Source organism: Narcine bancroftii, chromosome 3, assembly GCF_036971445.1.
Source record: "Narcine bancroftii isolate sNarBan1 chromosome 3, sNarBan1.hap1, whole genome shotgun sequence".
Taxonomy (NCBI): Eukaryota; Metazoa; Chordata; class Chondrichthyes; order Torpediniformes; family Narcinidae; genus Narcine; species Narcine bancroftii.
The window spans coordinates 157,229,239-157,250,170 of record NC_091471.1 but is presented as its reverse complement, the minus strand read 5'-3'; the positions used below and the strand labels follow the sequence as shown (position 1 = coordinate 157,250,170).

Below are 20,932 nucleotides of genomic sequence, written 5' to 3'. Positions count from 1 at the left end.
TTTTCCCCTGCAACCGCTGCAACCGTGTCTGCCTGTCCCGCATCAGACTTGTCAGCCACAATTGAGCCTACAGCTGACGTGGACATTTACCCCCTCCATAACTCTTCGTCCGCGAAGCCAAGCCAAAGAAAGAAAGCAGAGGGACCCTGAAGATTTTATAAAACAGTAAAGGAAGTAGAGAGATTTCTGCAAGAACTGTAAAGGGGACCCAAAAATAGATGCCAGAAAGAAGAAAAAGAACAAGAACAAAGACAAAGTGAACTGTAAATGTTAAAAATCAGATAAAAACTAAAATAATTTTATAATTATATTTTTGAACTATTTATTATTGGTTATTTAAAATAAATATTGAAAGGTATATGGAGAACTCAACAGAGAGTAAATATTTAGTGAAAAAGTTGCAGGAGGGGGTTAATGGCACCGGAGAGGAAGAATTTTTTCAAAATGGCACTGAAGCTAAAGGGAGGGGTTCTTCCTCAGATAGTACCATGGGTTTTTGCGCTGCCTTCTGAGGATTTTCGATTATGTCATCATCGGAGAAGGGACAATATATGCGTTTATTAAAAGGGAAAAATCACTTTACTGTAAAGTGATCTAAAGGGTCTAATGATAGAACTGAATATGTACAAATGTAAATTTTAAAGTTTTATTCATATTTATCAGTTAAAATATTAATGGGATAAATAGACCCATAAAGAGGAAAAGAGTTTTGGCACACTTTAAAAAATTAAAGGCAGATATAGTTTTCCTACAAGAAACATACCTTACAAAATCAGAACACAATAAATTAAAAAAGGTATATGGAGACAAGTCACATCCTCCTCTTTTAACACCAAAGCAAGGGGAGTAGCAATTTTAATAAACAAAAGTATACTGGTGTTGGTCGAAGATACATCCATTGACCCAGAAGGAATGTTTGTAATAGCACATTGTCAGATATCTGCAGAATCCTGGATACTCATGAATAGTTATGCTCCAAGTTTATAGATGAATCCTTCATAGAAAATGTCTTCTTTAAAACAGTGGAGGGTAGACAAAATATACTGATTGGATGAGATTTTAATTTTTTCTTGGATCCCATCCTTGAAAAATCAGCAAGGAGAGTGACAAAGGCAAAAACTACTCTATCTTTTATGAAAGATTTAAACCTGATAGATGTATGGAGACAGTTGCACCCCATGACAGGAGATTACTCATTCTACTCAAAGGTTCATGACTCCTATACAAGAATAGATTTGCTCTTAATTTCTGGACAATTGAAAAATAAAGTGGTTGAAATGGAATACTTAACTAAACTACTCTCTGACTTTAACAATAACAATGCCTGAGAAGCAAAATAATGTATACAGATGGCATCTTAACCCTACACTGTTGAGAAGGACAGACTTCTATATTTTATCAGGGAACAAATAGAATTGTTTTGTGAAACAAACAAACCCTCTACTAATGATAGTTTCCTAATATAGGATACATTAAAAGCTTATTTGAATGAACATTATTTCATATAATTTCATAAATGAAAAAAATAAAGAAAGAATATATGGCAGAAGTCAATGACCTGGAGAAAGAAATAAGAGAATTGGAAAAAGAAATAAGAGAATTGGAAAAAGAATACCAGAAAATGGCTTCGAAAGAAAAATACAAAACTTTTGCAAGCCAAAAATTGAAATATAATACTTCACAAACATATAGAACAGAAAAAAAAACTATTTTAAAGTCAAAATAGAACTACGATGAATTTGGAGAGAGAACACAAAGTTTTGTCATGGCAATTAAAGGCAGAGGAGACATCAAGGATGATAAATGCAATTCAAAAAGAGCAAGACAAATTAACATATAATCAGAAAGAAATCAATGATACTTTTAAACAATATAATACAAAGCTATATGAATCGGAGTTCAGAGGGGCTCCACTGAAATAGATGAATTTTTCTCATGATGGAACTGCCAAAATTGGAAGACAGAGATAAGATGGAATTAGATTACTAGAGAAGAGATCGATAAAGCTTTAAATATGATTGTATTGGCAGTGGCCTGGAAGTGCATAATGGTTACTTGGAAATCCAGCTCCTGTCTGAACATTGTGTGCTGGAACACAGAAATGCAAACCTGGGTTCCCCCTGTAGAAAATTACTTACAATTTGAAGAAAAAATATAACACTTTCCTGAAAAATTGGCAACCATATCTAAATTCCATAGGAGCACAATTGTAGTGTGAACCATTATGCCTCGCTGCCCTACCTTCCTCGTCTATCCCTCAATCAATGGGGGGAGGGGGAGGGTTCATCCCATCCTAACCAGGAAAAATCAAGAGAAGAAATCAGCCTGAGCTCTGGCAAACCCAAGATATATGTTTCACACCTTTGTTTTGTCTTCAATGTTGTGTGTAATTATGGTTAGTTAAGTGTTAAATGTTGAAGGTGTGGTGGGGGGAGGAGGGAGGGGAATGGAAAGAGCTTGAACTCTGCAGAAAACTATGTATAGAATTAATAATTGTTAATTGTAGTCAATGCTGATACTGTTAACATTGTCACTGATAGTGTTGATAACTGTTTGAGTTTAAGTTTGGAAAATCATAAATATTCAAAAAAAAAGAAAAAGCATTAAATACATTACAGGCAAATAGTCACCGAGAAAGGTTGGTTTCCCACCCAAGTTTTATAGATAATTTAAAGATCTTTTGATACCTCTCATAATGGAGGTATTGGATCGGGCAGTGGAAACTAAGATTCTCCCAGAATCATTCTCAACAGCTATCATTACGGTACTACCAAAAAAAAAAACAGAGACCTACAAAAACTGTCTTCATACAGAACTATCTCCTTGTTAAATGTGGATTACAAAATTTTGGCAAAAGCACAAACCAATAGACTAGGGGAATATCTACCTAAACTGATAAATTCAGATGACTATTCCTATTCAAAGTGCTAGAAAAGTTTGGGATGGGCCAAACATTTATTGATTTGATAAAAACTCTTTCCCATAAACCACAAGCCAAAAGTATAACTTATGGCCAAATGTTGTCAATATTTCCTTTGAGTAGATCTCGTAGACAGGGGTACCCACTGGCTCCAGGCCTCTTTGCCTTGGCGATCAAACCATTAGCAGAAATTATAAAGAGAGATATGGATATAAAGAGATTCCGAGTTGGCCAGGAAGAGCATAAAATCAATTTATTTGCAGGTGATGAGCTGCTATACTTATCAGTCCTGGCTGAGTCTTTGACCAAACTACAGACCACACTGGAAAAATATGGGAGAGTTTCAGGATAAAATTAATTTGGAAAAAAGTGAAGTTATGCCATTAACAAATCTTGACTCTGAAAAATACCAAAAAGGAAGCCGATTTAAATGGAAAAAGGTTGGAATTAAATGTTTTGGAATAATGGTAGATAATAATCGACAAAATTTATACAAATTTAACTATCACCCTTGCTTGAAAAAATAGAGGGCTTTACAAAGATGGAGAGATCTGCCTATAACTGTTAATTGTGTGAAAATGAAAGTGATGCTGAGACTGCAAAACCTCTTTCAATTGTTGCCAATTTCTTTGCTTAAAAACTTTTTTAAGATACTTAATGGTCATAACAAACTGCCTAGGATCACTATGGAAAAATTGATGTAGGAATATAGGATGGGAGGATTAAGATTTTTTTTAATATTTTTATCAGCCCAGGTGAGGTTCCTCTCAATCTTTTTCAAAGAAGGAAATTCTCCCTCATGGATCCAAATGGGACTACATATTATGAGAGAGAGTACAGCAAAGGGTTTAATTTATAAATGGAATGTCAAATTAATAACAAAAAAAACAAATAAACCCCATTCTAATATATATGATTAAAATTTGGCATGAGATTAATGAAAGTATTAAAAAAAAGTGGGGTTATCACAAAAGCACATTGTGCCAAAATGAAATATGCCCATGAACTTGGGCAATAGAATTTTTAAATATTTGGCACGAGAAAGGAATTAAATATATTGATGATTACCATGATTACTTGTGTCATTTGATCAATTAAAACAGAAATATAATCTGTCAAATGGAACCTTCTACTGCTTTCTTCAGTTGAGGACCTTCTTGCGAGAGAGATGGGGACCCACAATGGCCCCGCCCTCAAGTAACGAAGTGGAGGGAATGCTTTGACTGGGAAATGCACCTAAATTTATAACTAGGATGTATTCTGCTCTCCAAGGCGAAAGTGTTAAGCCAGGCCTACAAAGGTCAAGAGAAAGGTAGGGGTCAGACCTAGGTTCTATAATACCAGAGGAATGCTGGTCTGTCTGGTGTTTAGACAGTATTACATCAACGATTAATGCGAGAAATGGATTGGTTAAATACATTTTTTTTAACATCAATTATATCTCACACCACAAAAATTACATAAATCAAAATCTGAAATATCTGAAAAGTGCTTGATATGAGGCATCGAAATTGGAACCTTCATACATTCTACATGTTCGTGTGTGAAGGTAAGACCATTCTGGCATGATATCACTGAAACACTAACAAGAATAACAGGGGATGACCTTCACATACAACCCAGAGCTGTAATTTTGCGCAACCTTATGGACGTGAGCAACAAATTATCTAAATTTCAAATCTCTTGATAAGGTAGCCCTGGCTGTGGCCAAGAAGTGTATAGCAATCACTTGGAAGACCGACTCTCCCCTACTTATTGCTCAATGGGCCGGGGAGATGCATAGTTGTATACCCATGGAGAAAATCACATAACTTAAAAAATAAATATGACACTTTCATTAACACATGGCAGCCATACAGATTATGTAGGGGTCCAATTGTAAGCCTGAGCCTTCAAGGTATGTAAAGATGTGATAACCCAGAAAAAACAATTATGAAAAAAATTAGAGCTCTGATGGTATGAAAAGTTATATTCTTATATTTTGGGGGTGGGGGGGGAAAAAGACGGCAAATGTTTCTGTTTTATTTTGTTTGTAAAGATTTAATATACATATTTGAAACATATAAAAGTTTAAAGACTATGAATATATTTATGGAAAAAAAATGAAAAAAAAGTATTTTAAAAAAGGAAACCATGCTGACTTTGGCCTATCTTGTCTTGTGCCTCCAAGTACTCTGTAAGCTCATCCTTGACAACCGACTCCAACATCTTCCTAACCACTTATGTCAGGCTAAGTGGTCTAATTTCCTTTCTGCTGCGTCTCTCCTTGAATAGTGGAGTAACATTTGCGATATTCTAGTCCTCCATGACCATACAAGATTCATAGATGCAGGGAAGAAACAGGTACTTTCTGACATTCTACCTGCTCATGTTCCAAATTGGGAAAATTTAAGAGTTTTACTAAATCAAATTATTGGGAAACAATTGCCTCTAAGTCCAGAATTTTTTCTCTGAGGAAATATTGTGGACGTTAAGACCTAAAATGAGGCTGTCTAAGTACCAATTAGAATTTCTTAAAATTGCATGGGACCAAAGTTGCACACAATACTTCAGATTTGTCCAGATCTCGACAGCTTCTTTCTTCTCTTTTCCTTTTTCCTTCTCTCTTTTCATTTTTCTGTCATTTCTTCTTCCCTTTTCTTCATTTATTTAGGGGTTTGTTGGGGGGGGAAATAGGGGCTATATTTGGAACACGTATCAATGATTAATTAACATCTGTGATGGTAATTTTGAGTCTGTTTATTGATAAAATCAAAATAAAATATTAAAAAAAGAATTTATTGATACATGAGAGATCATTACTGATGCCTCCACAATCTCTATCAGAACCCGGATCTAGGATTACAGATAAATTCCTTGAAAGTGGCATTACAGGTAGATATGATCATAAAGAGAGATTTTGACACATTGGCCTTCAGAAGTCGTTGAGTATGGGAGTTTTGATGTTGTGTTGAACTTGTACAAGACATTGGGGAGGCCAAATCTGAAGTATTGTGTGCAGCTTTGGTCACATCTACAGGAAAGATATTAATAAGATTGAAAGAGTGCAGAGAAAATTTACAAGGATATTGCTGGGACATGAAGAGCTGAGTTATCAGGAAAGGTTAAATACGCTTAGACTTTATTCCTTGGAATGTCAGAGAATGAGGGGAGAATTGACAGGTATGCAAAATTATGAGTGGTAGGTACAAACAGGGTAAATGTAAACAAGTTTTTTCCACTAAGGTTTGGTGAGACAAGAAATAGAGCACATGGGTTAAGGGTGAAAGGTGAAATTTTTAAGGGGAACATCAGTGGGAACGTATTCACTCAGAGGGTGGCGAGAGTGTGGAACAAGCTGCAGCCGAGGTGGCGAATGTAGGTTCAATTTTAACATTTAAGATGAGCTTGGATCGATATATCAACAGTTCCTGAGTTTTAAACAGCTCAAGCAGGTACAACAACAACTCCTGCAGGCACAACAACAACTCCTGCAGTGGAGCCAGGTAAAGAAGACCCGACCACATGGACGTAGAGGGGGAAAGCAGATCAAGCTGAGATGCTGGGACCTGAGGCTTCTGCTCCCTACCATCCTCCAGACCAATATATAGACCTAGGAGAATACACTTGATGAATTCCAAACCAGACTTCAACATCAGAGAGACATCAGGGAGTGTTGCATGATGTGCTTTACAGAAACAGGGCTAAACGCGGACATTCTAGATATGGTACTGCAGGCCAAGGACTACACCCTCCATCACGCTGATTGAGTACTGGCGTGTAGAAAAACTAGGGGAGGCTGCATTTGAATTATCATTATTCATTGTAGTGTACAAATGTAACAGTCATGTCAAAGTCCTGGTTCCCCGACCCTGGAACATCTGGTGATCAAGTGTTGCCCATTCTACCCACCAAGGGAGTTCATCGCCATCATCCTGGTCATAGAGTACATTCCACCCCAGGCTAACGTCAGGCTGGCACTGGAGAGACTGAGCACTGTGATAAACAGCCATGAGGCAGCACATCCTGATGCCTTCCCGATCATTGTGGAAGATTTCAATCAGCCCAACCTGAAGAAGTCTCTGACAAACTACCACCAACATATCAGGGGAACCAACACACTTGACCGCGGCTACACCACACATAACTAACCATACTACGAGGCGGAGGAGCATCTACAGGGCCACTTTGAATCGATGGACTGGAACATATTCAAGAACTCATCCATAGATGAATGAATATGCAACAGGTGTCACCGACTTAATCAAGACCTGCGTGGATGAATGTGTCCCCACGCACAAATACCAGGTGTCCCCCCAAACAGAAGCCCTGGATGAATCAGAGAATCTGCAAACTGCTGAGGGTGAGAACAAGGCATTTATGGCCGTGGATCGTGATCTTTACAATAAGTCCAGGTACGACCTTGGGAAAGCCATCTCTGAAGTAAAGTGGCAATTTCAGAGGAAACTAGAGACAGATACATGCCAGCTGTGGCAGGGAGTGCAGGCTATTACCGCCTTCTAAGTGAGGGCAAACACTATAGATGGCTGTGATGCTTAACTACCCAATGAGCTGAACACCTTCTTTACCTGCTTTGAAAAGAATAACGAAACAATGCCTACTAAAATCCATGAAAAGGCTGAGGATCCTGTGATATCTATCTCTGAGGGCGACGTCAGAATATCAAGAAGGTGAACCCTCATAAGATGTTAGGCCTTGATGGCATACCTGGCAGGGTACTGAAAATCTGCGCTAACCAATTAGCTGGAGTGTTCATGGACTTTTTCAACCTCTCATTGTGGCAGTCGGAGGTTCCCACCAGCTTCAAAAGACCATCAATCATCATGGTACCCAAGAAGAGTAGCATGAGCTGCCTCAATGACTGCTGCCCAGTAGCACTAACTTCTACTGTAATTAAATGCTTCGAGAGGCTGGTCATGGCCAGAATTGGCATGTACCTAAGCAAAGATCTGGAGCCACTGCAATTAACCTACTGTCACCATCACTCCATGCCAGATGCAATATCACTGGCTCACCACTCAGCTCTGGATCACTTTGAAAACAACAATTCATACATACGGCTGCTCTTCATAGACCACAGCTCAGCCTTCAATACCGTTATTCCCTTATTCCCTCAGTGCTGGTCAAGAAGCTACAAACTCTAGTCCTCTGTACCCAAATCTGCAACTGGATCACTGATTTTCTCATCAGAAGACCACAATCAGTATGAATTGGAAACAATGTCTCCTCCTCACTGATTATCAACATAGGCGCACCCCAAGGATGCGTGCTTAGCCCACTGCTCTACTCATTATACATCCATGACTGTGTGGCCAGGCACAATTCCAATGATCTACAAGTTTGTTGATGACACCACAGTTATCGGCAGAATCACAAACGGCAATGAGCAAGCGTACAGGAGGGAGATAGATCAGCTCGTTGAATGGTATAACAACAACAACCTTGCGCTCAACGTCAGAAAAACCAAGGAAATGACTGTGGACTTCAGGAGGGAGTCAGGGGAACACAACCCAGTTCTCATCGAGGCCTCAGTAGAATTTCAAAATCCTATCTCTGAGATTTTGTCCTGGAGCCTCTAACGTTGATGCAATCACAAAGAAGGCTTGTCAGTGGGTACACTTTTGTGAGGTGTCTGAGATGGTTCAGTATGTCAATGAAGACTCTTGTAAACTTCCACAGGTGTACCATGGAGCGCATTCTGGCTGGTAGCATCACTGCCTGGTATGGAGGGGCCAACTCTTAGGACAAGAATAAACTCTAGAGGGTTGTTAACTCAGCCTGTGATAGCACAGGCACCAGACTTCACTCCATCGAGGATATCTACATGAGGTGGTGTCTTAAAAAAAACCAGCCTCTATCTTCAAAGACCCTCACCACCCAGGCCATGCCCTCTTCACTCTGCTATCATCAGAGAAAAGGTACAGGAGCCTAAGGACGTGCACTCAATGGCTCAAGGACAGCTTCTTCCCTGCTGCCATTAGATTCCTGAATAATCTAAGATGCTGCCTTAGTTTTCGTGCAGTATTTTTTTTATAGTAATGTCATAAGATGGATATATTATGTATGTTTGCTCTATGATGCTGCCACAAACACCGAATTTCATGACTTGTTCCTGACAATAAATTCGGATTTTGATTCTGATATGGATGGGAGGGGTATGGAAGGCAAAGTTCCAGATGAAGAAACTGCCATTTCAAACAAATCAAATGGACTTGAAGTACACATTAACCAATATAAATGAACCCAACCTTCTGGCTAACTCACTCTCTCTTTCTCCAAATCATCTCTCATCTGCTGATGTTCATGCTCTGTCAGCGCCTGATCTCCATCCTGATCATATTTGGCAAAGATCGCTTCTATCTCAGCATCTGTGTGACCCCTCCTAAGAAGAGGACAAAGGCAAAGGATTTTGGTTCCATTAACAAAATTATTTTCAGATTGCATTACCAATAAAATAAAGATTCTTCAATATTTTTGCAAGTTTTACTCACCCCTTCAGATCTTGCCGCAACTCATCAAAATTTAGTTTCCCTCCAGCTTGCCGTAAGCTTTCCGTAATGTCATCAACAGTCGTCTTCCTTAGCCGGAGTTTCAGCATGGCCTTGCTACAGCCCTGGTTAAATTAAAAATTTGTAGCTGATGAGTTCTCAGTAGCCAAGGCAAGCAAAGTGGTAAGCAGCTTAGATTGAAAACTAACAGTTCATAGGCGAGGCTCTGACAACTGGGCAAATAGTAATAACGTTAGAAATAATAGCTAAGACGTTGACTTCTGAACTACTACAGCTACCAACATTCAATTTAACATTTATGAACCAATTCAGGATATGCTCTGGCTACAGTACCTTTTATGAAAATATTGTTAATTGTAAGAAGTTGAATCTTAAAAGTGCATTGCTCCTTTTCAGAAAAAAATAACCTGATAACAAGTATTAGTGAATGCTTTGGTGAAGAAAGACATCACATCATGATAAGAGGGGTAGAGAAACAGTTCTGGGCAACTTGGAAGCAGGGATGCTATTCATGAAGTTAGCAAAGATTTGCTATAAGAATGAGTCAGTTAGTGTATTTAGAACAGATCTGTTCAATGACGAGCAGATCAGTAACAACACAACTGTACTTGTCTGTACAATACTGGGTTAACAGAGGTCACATTTATTTCTGGTGTCTCAAGTCACTGTGTCAAATAGCCTCTGGAAGTCTGAACATGAATGATAAATGATGAACACAAATAAAAAGGTATGTAATATTTTGACATTATTTCTTGTTCTGATGTTGCACAATGCAAGTTTTCTGAGCATGGCTGATTAACAGGATTCTGGGTCTCTACCTATTCCATTCCTTTGGAGAAGTAAAACACAAGTAGCTTTTCAACTGGGAACCTGTTCCAACAAGTGGAATGGAATTGGACCAGTAATTGGCAAGAATGAAGATCAGGAAAAAGAAATGAAGTAGTGTGATGTATTCAACAATCTACCTCAGAGTCTTGGAGGCCTTGTATTGTTGATGGACTCTTAACAACAAATTTCTTCCACACAACAACTTAACAAAGGACATACGTCAACAATTTTGTCCAAGGTTCAAAATATCAGGATATTAAAGAATTCCATAAAGTAGAGACTGGACTGTAAACTTGGACAACTGGTCATATAACATTGTTAACCACAACTGTAACGAGTGTCAGCCAAAACTCAATGTGTAGAATACTCAACTCAAGCAAAGCATTACGCAACACGTGAAGGTTAAAATTATGCAAAATCTATTTGAATACCTTCTTAATAAGGTCAGTGAGCTCCATTTCAGTCTTCTGCTGCGCCATATCAGCCTTCACTTCAGAGTAAGTGTCATTAATGATGGCCAAGAACATATTCTGTTGGGGCAAACAGAACTCAGCTGAGAATAACTAATTACAATAACTATGTTAGCAGATCTCCTACATAATGAGATGAACGATGTCTCCATGAAACAAGAGGTTATAACTATTACCCATACTGGTGCACCAGCATTCAGTGGGATGCACTACATACAAGATGTACTGCACCAACTCACAAGCCTTTTTCAGCAGGACTCCAAAACCTGCGACCTCTACCAACTAAAGACAGTTATTACTTAGACCACCACCACACCTGGACTTCCCTCCAAATTACACCAGACTGACAGAAATATATTGGCATTTCTTTATACACACTAGGTTAAAATCTTGGAACCGAGCACCCAACAAGAAGCGTAGCTTCAGTGCAGTCCACGGCAAGTCAAGGTAGAGGCTATCAGTCCAAAGGCTCTTAGTATGGCCAATACATGTTGGCCTTGTCATGAAATCACACATCAATAAATAATGAATAAAGTAGTCTAATATTGTCAACATTTCTAACAGTAATAATTCACATAATGGCTGAGGTATTAGCACAAGCCACTGTATTGGTGGCAGCTAGAACCACTACCTTACAGCTCACTCCTGACCTTGGTTGCTGTCTGTGTGGAGTTTGCAGTGTTCTCCCTGTGATTATGTGGATTTGTCATGATGCTTCTGTTTCTTTCCATATCCTAAGACGTGCAGGTTGGTGAGTTAATTGGTCTCAGGTTGAATGGTAGAATTTGGGGTCACATGATGGGATGTGGGGAGAAGGAAAGTAGGATTAACATCGGATTAGTGGTTGATGGTTAGCTTGGGAAGTGAGCTGAAGCATCTGTCTCTGTGTTGTATTTCTCTTCATATTAATCTTAAGTGTACTGAAATTCAGGCTTGAGATTCAATGTCCAATGCTCCTATCAGTGTCCTATGAATCCAGATGGAACAATGCTCAGTAAAGTTGGTTAAGCCCTGAATTTCTTTGACTCATTAGCAATCACTAACACTCTTCCATCTGACAACAGTGAAGAAGACACACCAAGATGCATGGGGCTCCATAACAAATGAAAATAGTGAAACAGTCCTCCTCAAACTATAAATGGCATATCTTCATTTCTTGCCTCCCACAAGGTTTGACTGTACTCACTACTTACCAAGAGAATGAAGAAAATAAAGAAGACAAATGTGGAAAAATAGACTGGTCCCAAGATCCTGTCTGCTTCCTCAAGTTTGGCAAAATCAAAATCTCCAAGAATGATGCGAAACTGAGTAAAGCTGCAAAAAGAAACATCTTGTCACTTTCCCATTGGAAGTTCTGCCACTTGTGACCTCCAGAAAGCAACAAAATGCAGATTTTGTTCAATAAAATAGATATGACTAGATGTTCCAATTATTTTCCCCCCAGAACTACACAAAGTTTTGGCTCATTCATTGACTCTAACTGGTGGCACGGTTAGCATACCGGTTCAGTATTACAGTGTCAGTGACTCAGGTTCAAATCTGATGCTGTTCATAAGGAGCTTGTATGTTCTCTCTGTGAATGTGTGGGTTTCCTCTGGGTGCTCTGGTTTCCTCCCAGCGTTCAAAAATGTTAGGGATTGTAGATTAATTTGGGTGCAATTGGGAGGGATGGGTTTAAATGGCCAGTATCAGCTTCTACCATGCTGTAAATAAAACTTTTAAAAAAAATTTAAACTCAGAAGACCAAGTTACTTAAACAAAAGTAGTTTTATTATATTTAGATCACTAAAAGGAACTGGAAGATAAGGCAGAAATGTTCAACTGTGCTCTTACACCAGCCAGCCAGTTGTACATAAAGACATCAGCAGAGAGGAACAGATGAAATTTGACATCTCAGTGCTACCACCCACATTACAAATGTTTCAAGTTCCTGCTTAATCCACCTCTTGTGTCAAGGAACTTTAGTGCAAGGTACTGTTGACTTAAACAACCTTTTATCAAGTGGTTCTGGATAATTGGACACGTTTCCTTCATTTGGTTCCCATCTCCACTATCAGACATTAATAAGCAGACACACATAAAGGTCTAACTGCAGATGAAGGATAATGCAAGGAATTTTCATTCCTCAGTGAAACTTACATGCAAGTATGGAAAGTGCTGAAGTCATCGACCTGGGTACCAAAGACAAGGTACGCCAGCTGAGCATAAGCCAGGAAAACAATAAAAAACATTATGGCAAAGCCCATGACATCTTTGGCACAGCGAGACATGGTGGAAGATAACTGGATCATGGTCTTGTTGAAGCTAATGAACTTGAAGATCTGCAAAAACAAAAGCTTCATTTAAAAAATAATAAAGTTAAACAGTATTTGAAACCAGAATGACATTGACTTTAGTTATCTCCTGGACTTAATAAGTGGAGGCAGCCACTTGCTTTACCCTTATGCCTGATCTGCAGCTAACCTCCTCAATCCACCTTGGTTCCCTTAACCCTTGCTGAACTAAAGTCTATCAATGCCTCTGGGTGAGGGTTTGAGACTTTAATCACTTTTTGTGTAGATTGCTTGCTGATATCACCATTGGATAGGCTGGCTCTAATTTTAAGGCTATGCCCCTTGTTCTGGATTCCCTGCTCCTTGTCAAACCACTTAAACACTTAAATTAGATTAGTCCTTTATCTTTAATAGCAAAATCAGTTTTACAGCATGGAAACAGACTCTTTGGGCCAACTTGTCCATGATAACCAAGTTCTCTCGCCAAGCTAGTGCCAGTTGCCTTCATTTAATCCATTCCCTCTAAACCCCTCCCACCACATAACTCAATGTCTTTTAACCTTGACAATTATCGCCATCTCTACCACTTTTTCCATTAGCAGATTCCATAAACCCACAACCCTCCATATGAAAAAGATGCCCCTTAGACCCCTTTTAAATCTTTCCTTTCTCACCTTAAATTTACACCCATTCTATAAGGTCTCCCATACTCTAGAGAGCAGTCCCAGCCCGCCTAGCCTCTCCTTATAACTCTAGCCCATCAGTCCCAATAACATTTTCAGGAATCCTTTCCGCACCCGTTCCTGCATAATGATATATTTCAAGATACATGATCTTTATACTCTTTTGTGAGCCAGCCTTTGAACAGCCATGCCAGGAAAACCAATTTAGCATGCAGTAGGCATGGTGAAGGCATAGGTTACTAATGTGGGTGGAAATAAGACCTTTTGAAGTAGTGTCTACTTTATAAAACAGGTAAAGCAAATTCCAAAAACAAATTCAAAAATGTAGGTGTAGGAAACATCAAATTCAAGATTTGAGCAATGAAGAACCTAAATGTTCATATAAATATACCTTAATCCACACGAAAAACACAACCACTGCAGCAACGTTGTTAAACTGAACCTGCCAGTAAGCCAGAGACTCAAGATTGGGATACGAGTTCTGGTTCTCTATTAATTCTCCAAGTAACTCCTCAACTATTGCTGTGCGATAAATATTGATGCAAATTGCTATCAATGACAGCTGGAAAACAAGGAAAGAATAATTACTGGAAGCCATTATTAAGGAAGAGTAACAGGAAATGTGGAAAATCACAACAAAACTTTAGCAATTCTGGCTTGATTGTATGTAAGTGAAATTCCGGTTGATAAATTAGAACTCTTATAGAATAATAATGGATGGATGGATTGAGCAGAACCAAAATGCATGGTACTTTAATTTCCAACAAGATTAGCTGCCATATACAAGATAAAGCAGGAGAATATGCTCAGGGATGGCTAACGAACAAAAAAGAATAGCAGGATTAATGGGTCAGAATAACTTAAAGACCTGGTGAGCAGCGAAGAAGGCTGTATTAGACCACAGACATAGCAGTGGAATAGGCAGATAGTCTTTCACTGAGAAATATGAAGTGTCACGTTTTTGTTGGAAGATGCAAAAAACAAAACTGGATGGCTTAATTCTAAATGGGTATCTTGGAACCTTGTGTACAATTCACTGAAAATGGCAGGCTGCATTGAGCAATGTGAACAGAGGCACTGAGAACAGGAGAAGGAAGTGATGATCAACTTTTATAAGAATATTGGTGTACCCTTTAGGAAAGAGGCTTTCAAATAGATCTACAAAAACAATTCTGGTGATGAAGGGCTTCAGTTCTGTGGACAGATTGAAGAAACAGGGGTTATTCTCCTTGGAACGGAGGAGATTGCAGATAAATTTATTTAAAAACAAGAAGGCTATATATAGACAGTAGAGAAAGGTTTTAGTACATGTGACAATAAACGATCTGGAGGAACCTTCTGTCAGAGGTGTCAAAAATTGTAGGGCATAGAATGAAGATAAATGAGAAAGAATGATGTGAGAATTCAAAAGGAAATCTGATAAGCACCTTCCACTGCTGAACACTCACCACAATGATCAGAATATCTAAACAGTTCCAGATGCTTTTGAAGTAATGCAGCTTGTGAATATGTATCTCCAGGACCTCCTCAATCACATAGTAGAATATGAAAACACAATAAGCAATTTCACAGACTGCTAGGAAATAGTCAAATGATGAGACATAGCGAACAAGTTTCACTGTCTGAAACTGCCAAGAGGATAGAGCGCCTCCAGTAGCAGGGAACTCGACAACCAGCCTGTAAAATCCAGACAAAACATCTTCTGTAAGCACCAACAAGAAACAATCAAGGACAAAAGAGAAAATACAACAAAATACAAGTAAAATATAAATTGGAAACAGAAGAGACAGCTGATGCTGGATCAGAGGCAATAAACAATTTGCTGGAGGACATTAGCAGTTGAGCAGCGTCAGTAGGGAGAGAGGGAAATATCAATATTTATGGTTGAAACTCTTAATTAAGACAGGTTCTTGAAGGGTTTCAACAACTCCCTCCTCCCAAATCTCCCCCACCCCCGATGTTGTTTGACTCACTGATTTCCTCCGGCAGATTTTTTATTGCCTATAAAGTAAGATAAATGTAGTAAAACTCCTGTTATCCAGAATTCATGCAACCAGCAGCCTCAAGCAACTGGCAAAAATAACTGGAAAATAAATAGGTATGAAATATGCAAGTTCAAAATTGGTACATCTCACTGTTAGTTCACCAAACCACAATTTCAAACAACCAGAAAATTCACTTATCCAGCATCTACCAAACCTAATGGGTCCTGGATACCAGGGGTTTTACTTTAATAATCACAGTCAGAAAAAGCACCCAACTTCAATTTGGCCTTCATTTTGATTACATTACTGTGATGGGAAGGGTGGGTTGTTTGGGAAGGATAGCCAGAGATCAACCTGTAACATGGGATGAGTAACCTCATTTCTTTGTGTCCAATTTTTTTGATGGAAGTAGATAAGGGGAAGATCGACTAATTCGGTGAAGTTTGGAGGTCAAGAAAGAGCTGGGTATCAGAATTACACATATCCTTTAATTTATAAGAGTCCAAAGACATTGTCTGTTGCTTAGCTGAGGGAAGGGCTTACTTTATTTCTGGCCCCACTACCTTTATTATTTAAATAATGTCACTAACAATGTGAGGTTTAGAAATAAAAACCAGAGAATTTAGGAAATACTCAACATGTCAGTTAGCACCTGTAGAGGAAAAGGATTGATGTTTCAAGATGTACAGTACAGTAACAATTTTCCCCAACTCGCCCAGGCAACCAAGATTTCTTACTGTGAGACCCATTTATCAGTGTTTGGCCCATATCCTTCTAACCCTTTCCTATCTATGTACCTTTAAACATTGACACCTTCCCCACCTCCGCCATTTCTTCTGGCAGCTCATTCCATATAATCCACTACTGTCAATGGGTAAAAACTTTCCCCTTAGGACCCCTTTAAATCTTTTACATCACCATAACCCTCTGACCTCTAGTTTCAGACTGTCCTACCCTGGGAAAAAGACTGTGACCCTTCACCTTATTGAAGCTCCTCTAGATTTTATATCATTCTGCAAGGTAAATCTTCAGTTTTTAATGCTTCAAGGAAGGCAGCACTAGCCTATCCAGCTCCTCCTTATAACTCAAGCTGTTCAGTCCCTGCACCAACCTTGGGAATCTTTTCTACACTCTTCCAGTTCATCGATGTCTTTCTTATACCTTAGCAACCAGAACTGCTCACAATGCTCCAAGTGCAATCTCACCAATATCTTGTACTTCCCTGCTCCTGTACTCATTGCTCTGTGTGATGAAGGGAAGTGTGTCAAACATTTTCTTCATTGCCCTGTCTACAGTTCTGATGAAAGTTCATTAACCTGAAATCTTAACTGTGCTGAATATTTCTAACATCTTGTTTTTATTTTAGATTTTCAGCACCTGAGGTTTTGGCTTTTCAAAGGTACATTTTATTTTTCTTCACAGTGTGGCCATTATTTTTTAATTAATTCACAGAAATAGTGTGTTTTACGTGAAATCCTTAGCTTTATAAATGTTTTCTGTTTTTTTATTCCAGGTGTTCACATACGTCCCTGACTATCAGAGTCATCTCGGAAATACAAAACAATTTCACCACAACCTAAGTGACCAGAAGTCCATCGAAGCACAGTGGTGATGTTAGTAGTACGTTGGGAGCAATGCACCTAACACAAGCATTAATTGGCAAGTACAGCTGCAATCAGTGCAATTCGGTCATTCTACCTTTGGAACTCACAAGACAAATGAATCTAACTTTGTCAAAATCTTTCAATGCTGCATTAATATTTCAGGTGCATCTCAACTACTCCTAAATATGCTCACTCCAAACCTTGAAGTCATGTTTATTGACAATAAATCTCCTACAATAAAACTGCCTTGTAAACTGTCATTTGCAATTTCTTACCCTTTCAAAAATTAACTAGGTTTTAGAAAATTATACCCATATATAAATATGTATGTCTGTGAATAACTTTCACAAAAAAAGGCAAGAAGAGGCTTTGGCAGGCAGAGTAAAAATAAATCCAAAGGGTTTCTAAAGGCACATTAAAAGTAAAAGATTAGTGAGGGATAAAATTGGATCCCTTGTAGATAGTGAGGGTAGGCTGAGTGAGAAGTCAGAGGAAATGGGGGAAATTTTGAATGATTTCTTTGCCTCAGTATTCACTAGGGAAAAAAATATTGAACCAGTTGAAGTAAAGAAAAATAGTGGGGAGGTCATGAAGTATATAAGGAGGTAGTGATGGCTGTGTTGAAAAAGATAAAGGTGGATAAATCTCCAGGACCGGACAAAATATTCCCAAGGACACTCAGGGAGGCTTGTGGACAGATAGTGGAGCCATTAACAGAGATATTTAGGATGTCACTGGCCACGGGGGTAGTGCCAAAGAATTGGAGGGTGGCGCATATAGTTCTGCTGTTTAAGAAAGGGTCCAAATGTAAACCTGGGAATTATAGGCCCGTGAGTCTGATGTCTGTGGTGGGTAAGTTGATGGAAAGTGTTCTGAGGGATGGTATTTAGAAATATTTGGAGGTACAGGGATTGATAGGGAGTAATCAGCATGGTTTTGTCAGGGGTAGATCATGCTTGACAAACCTGATCGAGTTTTTCGAGGAGGTTACAAAAAAGGTTGATGAAGGGAAAGCTGTGGATGTTGTCTATTTAGACTTTCGTAAAGCTTTTGACAAAGTTCCCCACAGGAGGTTAGGAAAAAAGGTGGAGGCATTAGGTACAAATAAGGAGGTAGTGAAATGGATTCAGCAATGGTTGGATGGGAGGTGTCAGAGAGTAGTGGTAGAAAATTGTTTGTCCAATTGGAGGCTGGTGACTAGTGGAGTTCCTCAGGGATCGGTCCTGGGTCCACTTTTGTTTGTTATATATATTAACAATCTGGAAGTAGGGGTGGAGAACTGGATAAGCAAGTTTGCGGATGATACAAAAAGTGGTGGTGTTGTGAACAGTGAGGAAGATTACTGTAGATTAAAAGGTGATTTAGGAAGGCTGGAGGTGTGGGCTGAGAAATGGCAGATGGAATTTAATAAAGATAAGTGTGAGGTGTTACATTTTGGAAAGGCAAATCTAAATAGGTCATATGCATTAAATGGTAGGCTATTGAGATGTGTAGAGCAACAAAGGGATTTAGGAGTGATGGTAAATAGTACCCTCAAGGCTGATACTCAGGTAGATGGTGTGGTGAAGAAGGCATTTGGAATGTTGGCCTTCATAAATCGGAGTATTGAATTCAAGAGTAGGGAGGTTATGATGAAATTGTACAAGGCATTGGTGAGGCCAAATTTGGAGTACTGTGTACAGTTTTGGTCACCAAATTATAGGAAAGATATAAACAAAATAGAGAGAGGGCAGAGAAGGTTCACGAGAATGTTGACAGGATTTCAAGGTTTGAGTTGCAGGGAAAGGTTGTGCAGACTAGGGCTTTTTTCTCTGGAGCGTAGAAGATTGAGGGGGGACTTGATAGAGGTGTTTAAGATTTTAAAAGGGACAGACAGAGTAAATGTGGATAGGCTTTTTCATTTAAGAGTGGGGGGGATTCAAACTAGAGGGGATGGTTTAAGATTGAAGGGGGAAAATTATAAGGGGAACATGAGGGGAAATTTCTTTATGCAAAGGGTGGTAGGGATGTGGAATGAGCTTCCGGCAGACGTGGTTGAGGCGGGATCATTGGTTACATTTAAGGATAGACTGGATAGTTACATGGAGAGGAGAGGACTGGAGGGGTATGGACCGGGTGCTGGTCAGTGGGACTAGGAGGGTGGGGATTTGTTACGGCATGGACTAGTAGGGCCGAACTGGCCTGTTCTGTGCTGTAAGTGGTTATATGGTAAAACCTAGTTAACTACGATGGTCTTGTTTTAAATATTCAAGCTTTTGATTTGGCCCTCTCCTCTATATAAGAAACTTATGGATCATGCTTAGTCCTCTTCACTCAAGATTCATCACAACTAGAACTTTGAAAACTCGAGTACTGGACATATCAGAGTCTTGTTATGAAGGTAGAACTGTTGATTAATGAGGTAATTTGTCACTCTGATAAGAATTCTGTCTTTTTTATTTGACCAAACAGCTTCTTTTTTTGGTAGTGGGTTAAGATTTTCCTTTTTTTAAAAATATAATAAAGTATCAATACAATATAATCTGTTTGATTGAGAATGTGGGGTACCTTGGGTGAAATGATATGATTTAAGTGTAATTTATTTTTTTAACTTTGTACTTTGGAAGTGAAATTTGGAAATGTTAACAAAAATAGTGAAAAAGAAAACTCAAATACTGTATATTACATTTCCTTAATAGTGAACTATTGTATATCTTTCTCTTGGTTACAAAAGGAAAATTAAATTAACAGGACTGCAGAATGAAATAATGAATGAATCCTCACTCTAACTGAATTACCTAGTTTGTTACTGATCTCCAATGTATAGAATTAACTGGTTTGATGTACATTTTCCGATCTTTCAGCTACTATATACTTCCTCCAAAGAAAACAATAAAATACAACTTCTGTCATTTAATAATATATAATTTTCTGCCAAGTTTCTAACTTAGCTGACAAGTAAAAAGAAATTTATAGTTCCTGATCATACCTGATTACACAAAATAAGTTAATGTTTGCATTGTAGACAGAGAAATCAATAAACACAACCCTGGTGCCTCGATCAAGCCAGAGATTCTCCTTCAGCACCTTTAACTTTGTGGTCGTTTCATCTCTGTTCCTTGCCAGGTCCAAGTAATATCCTGCTCCACTGTAAATGGCAATTAACCCCCAGTAGCCAATCTCTTTCAGATCTTCCTCACTTGTATATGTCCACCTATTTTTAAAGAGAAAATCAACACAATTATGCTCCAACCATAGCATTCACACGTCCAAAGTTTTTATGCGGATGTATCCCCTCATTGTGATAAATGCAACAATGGAGAGGCTTCATTCATTCATAAGTTTTGGACATGTCAGAGTCTTGAGAAATATTGGAACAAAGTCTTTTAAACTTTCTCTGCACTTTTTAAAGTTAATTTTAAATCTAATCCCTTAACTGCATCTGATCTACATGTATTAGTTTTTATTTCTCTTTTGGCTAGGCGGGCAGAGTTGTTCAGATGGAGGGACGATACCCCGCCTCATCATGCTCAATGGTTATGTGACATCCTGTCATGCTTAAACTTAGAGAAGATTAGATGCTCAATTTCCAATTTGAATTCAAATTTTCAAACACTGTGGGGACGCTTTTTGAATTACTTTTATAATCTTTGATTTGATATGAAGGTAGAGTATTGACTA

At 38.6% G+C, this 20,932-nt stretch overlaps 1 protein-coding gene across 1 annotated transcript in view; it reads right to left on the bottom strand.

Annotated features, from left to right (window-relative positions):
• pkd2 (polycystic kidney disease 2) overlaps positions 1-20,932 on the bottom strand; it is a 72,214-nt gene that overhangs the window by 10,761 nt on the left and 40,521 nt on the right. Inside the window, exons 5-12 of the mRNA XM_069925521.1 lie at positions 20,241-20,465; positions 15,132-15,360; positions 14,075-14,245; positions 12,867-13,048; positions 11,921-12,041; positions 10,689-10,787; positions 9,412-9,533; positions 9,185-9,302 (exon numbers count right to left, since the gene is read on the bottom strand). Coding sequence (XP_069781622.1) covers positions 9,185-9,302; positions 9,412-9,533; positions 10,689-10,787; positions 11,921-12,041; positions 12,867-13,048; positions 14,075-14,245; positions 15,132-15,360; positions 20,241-20,465 — 1,267 coding nt within the window. The remainder of the gene's footprint in view (positions 1-9,184; positions 9,303-9,411; positions 9,534-10,688; positions 10,788-11,920; positions 12,042-12,866; positions 13,049-14,074; positions 14,246-15,131; positions 15,361-20,240; positions 20,466-20,932) is intronic.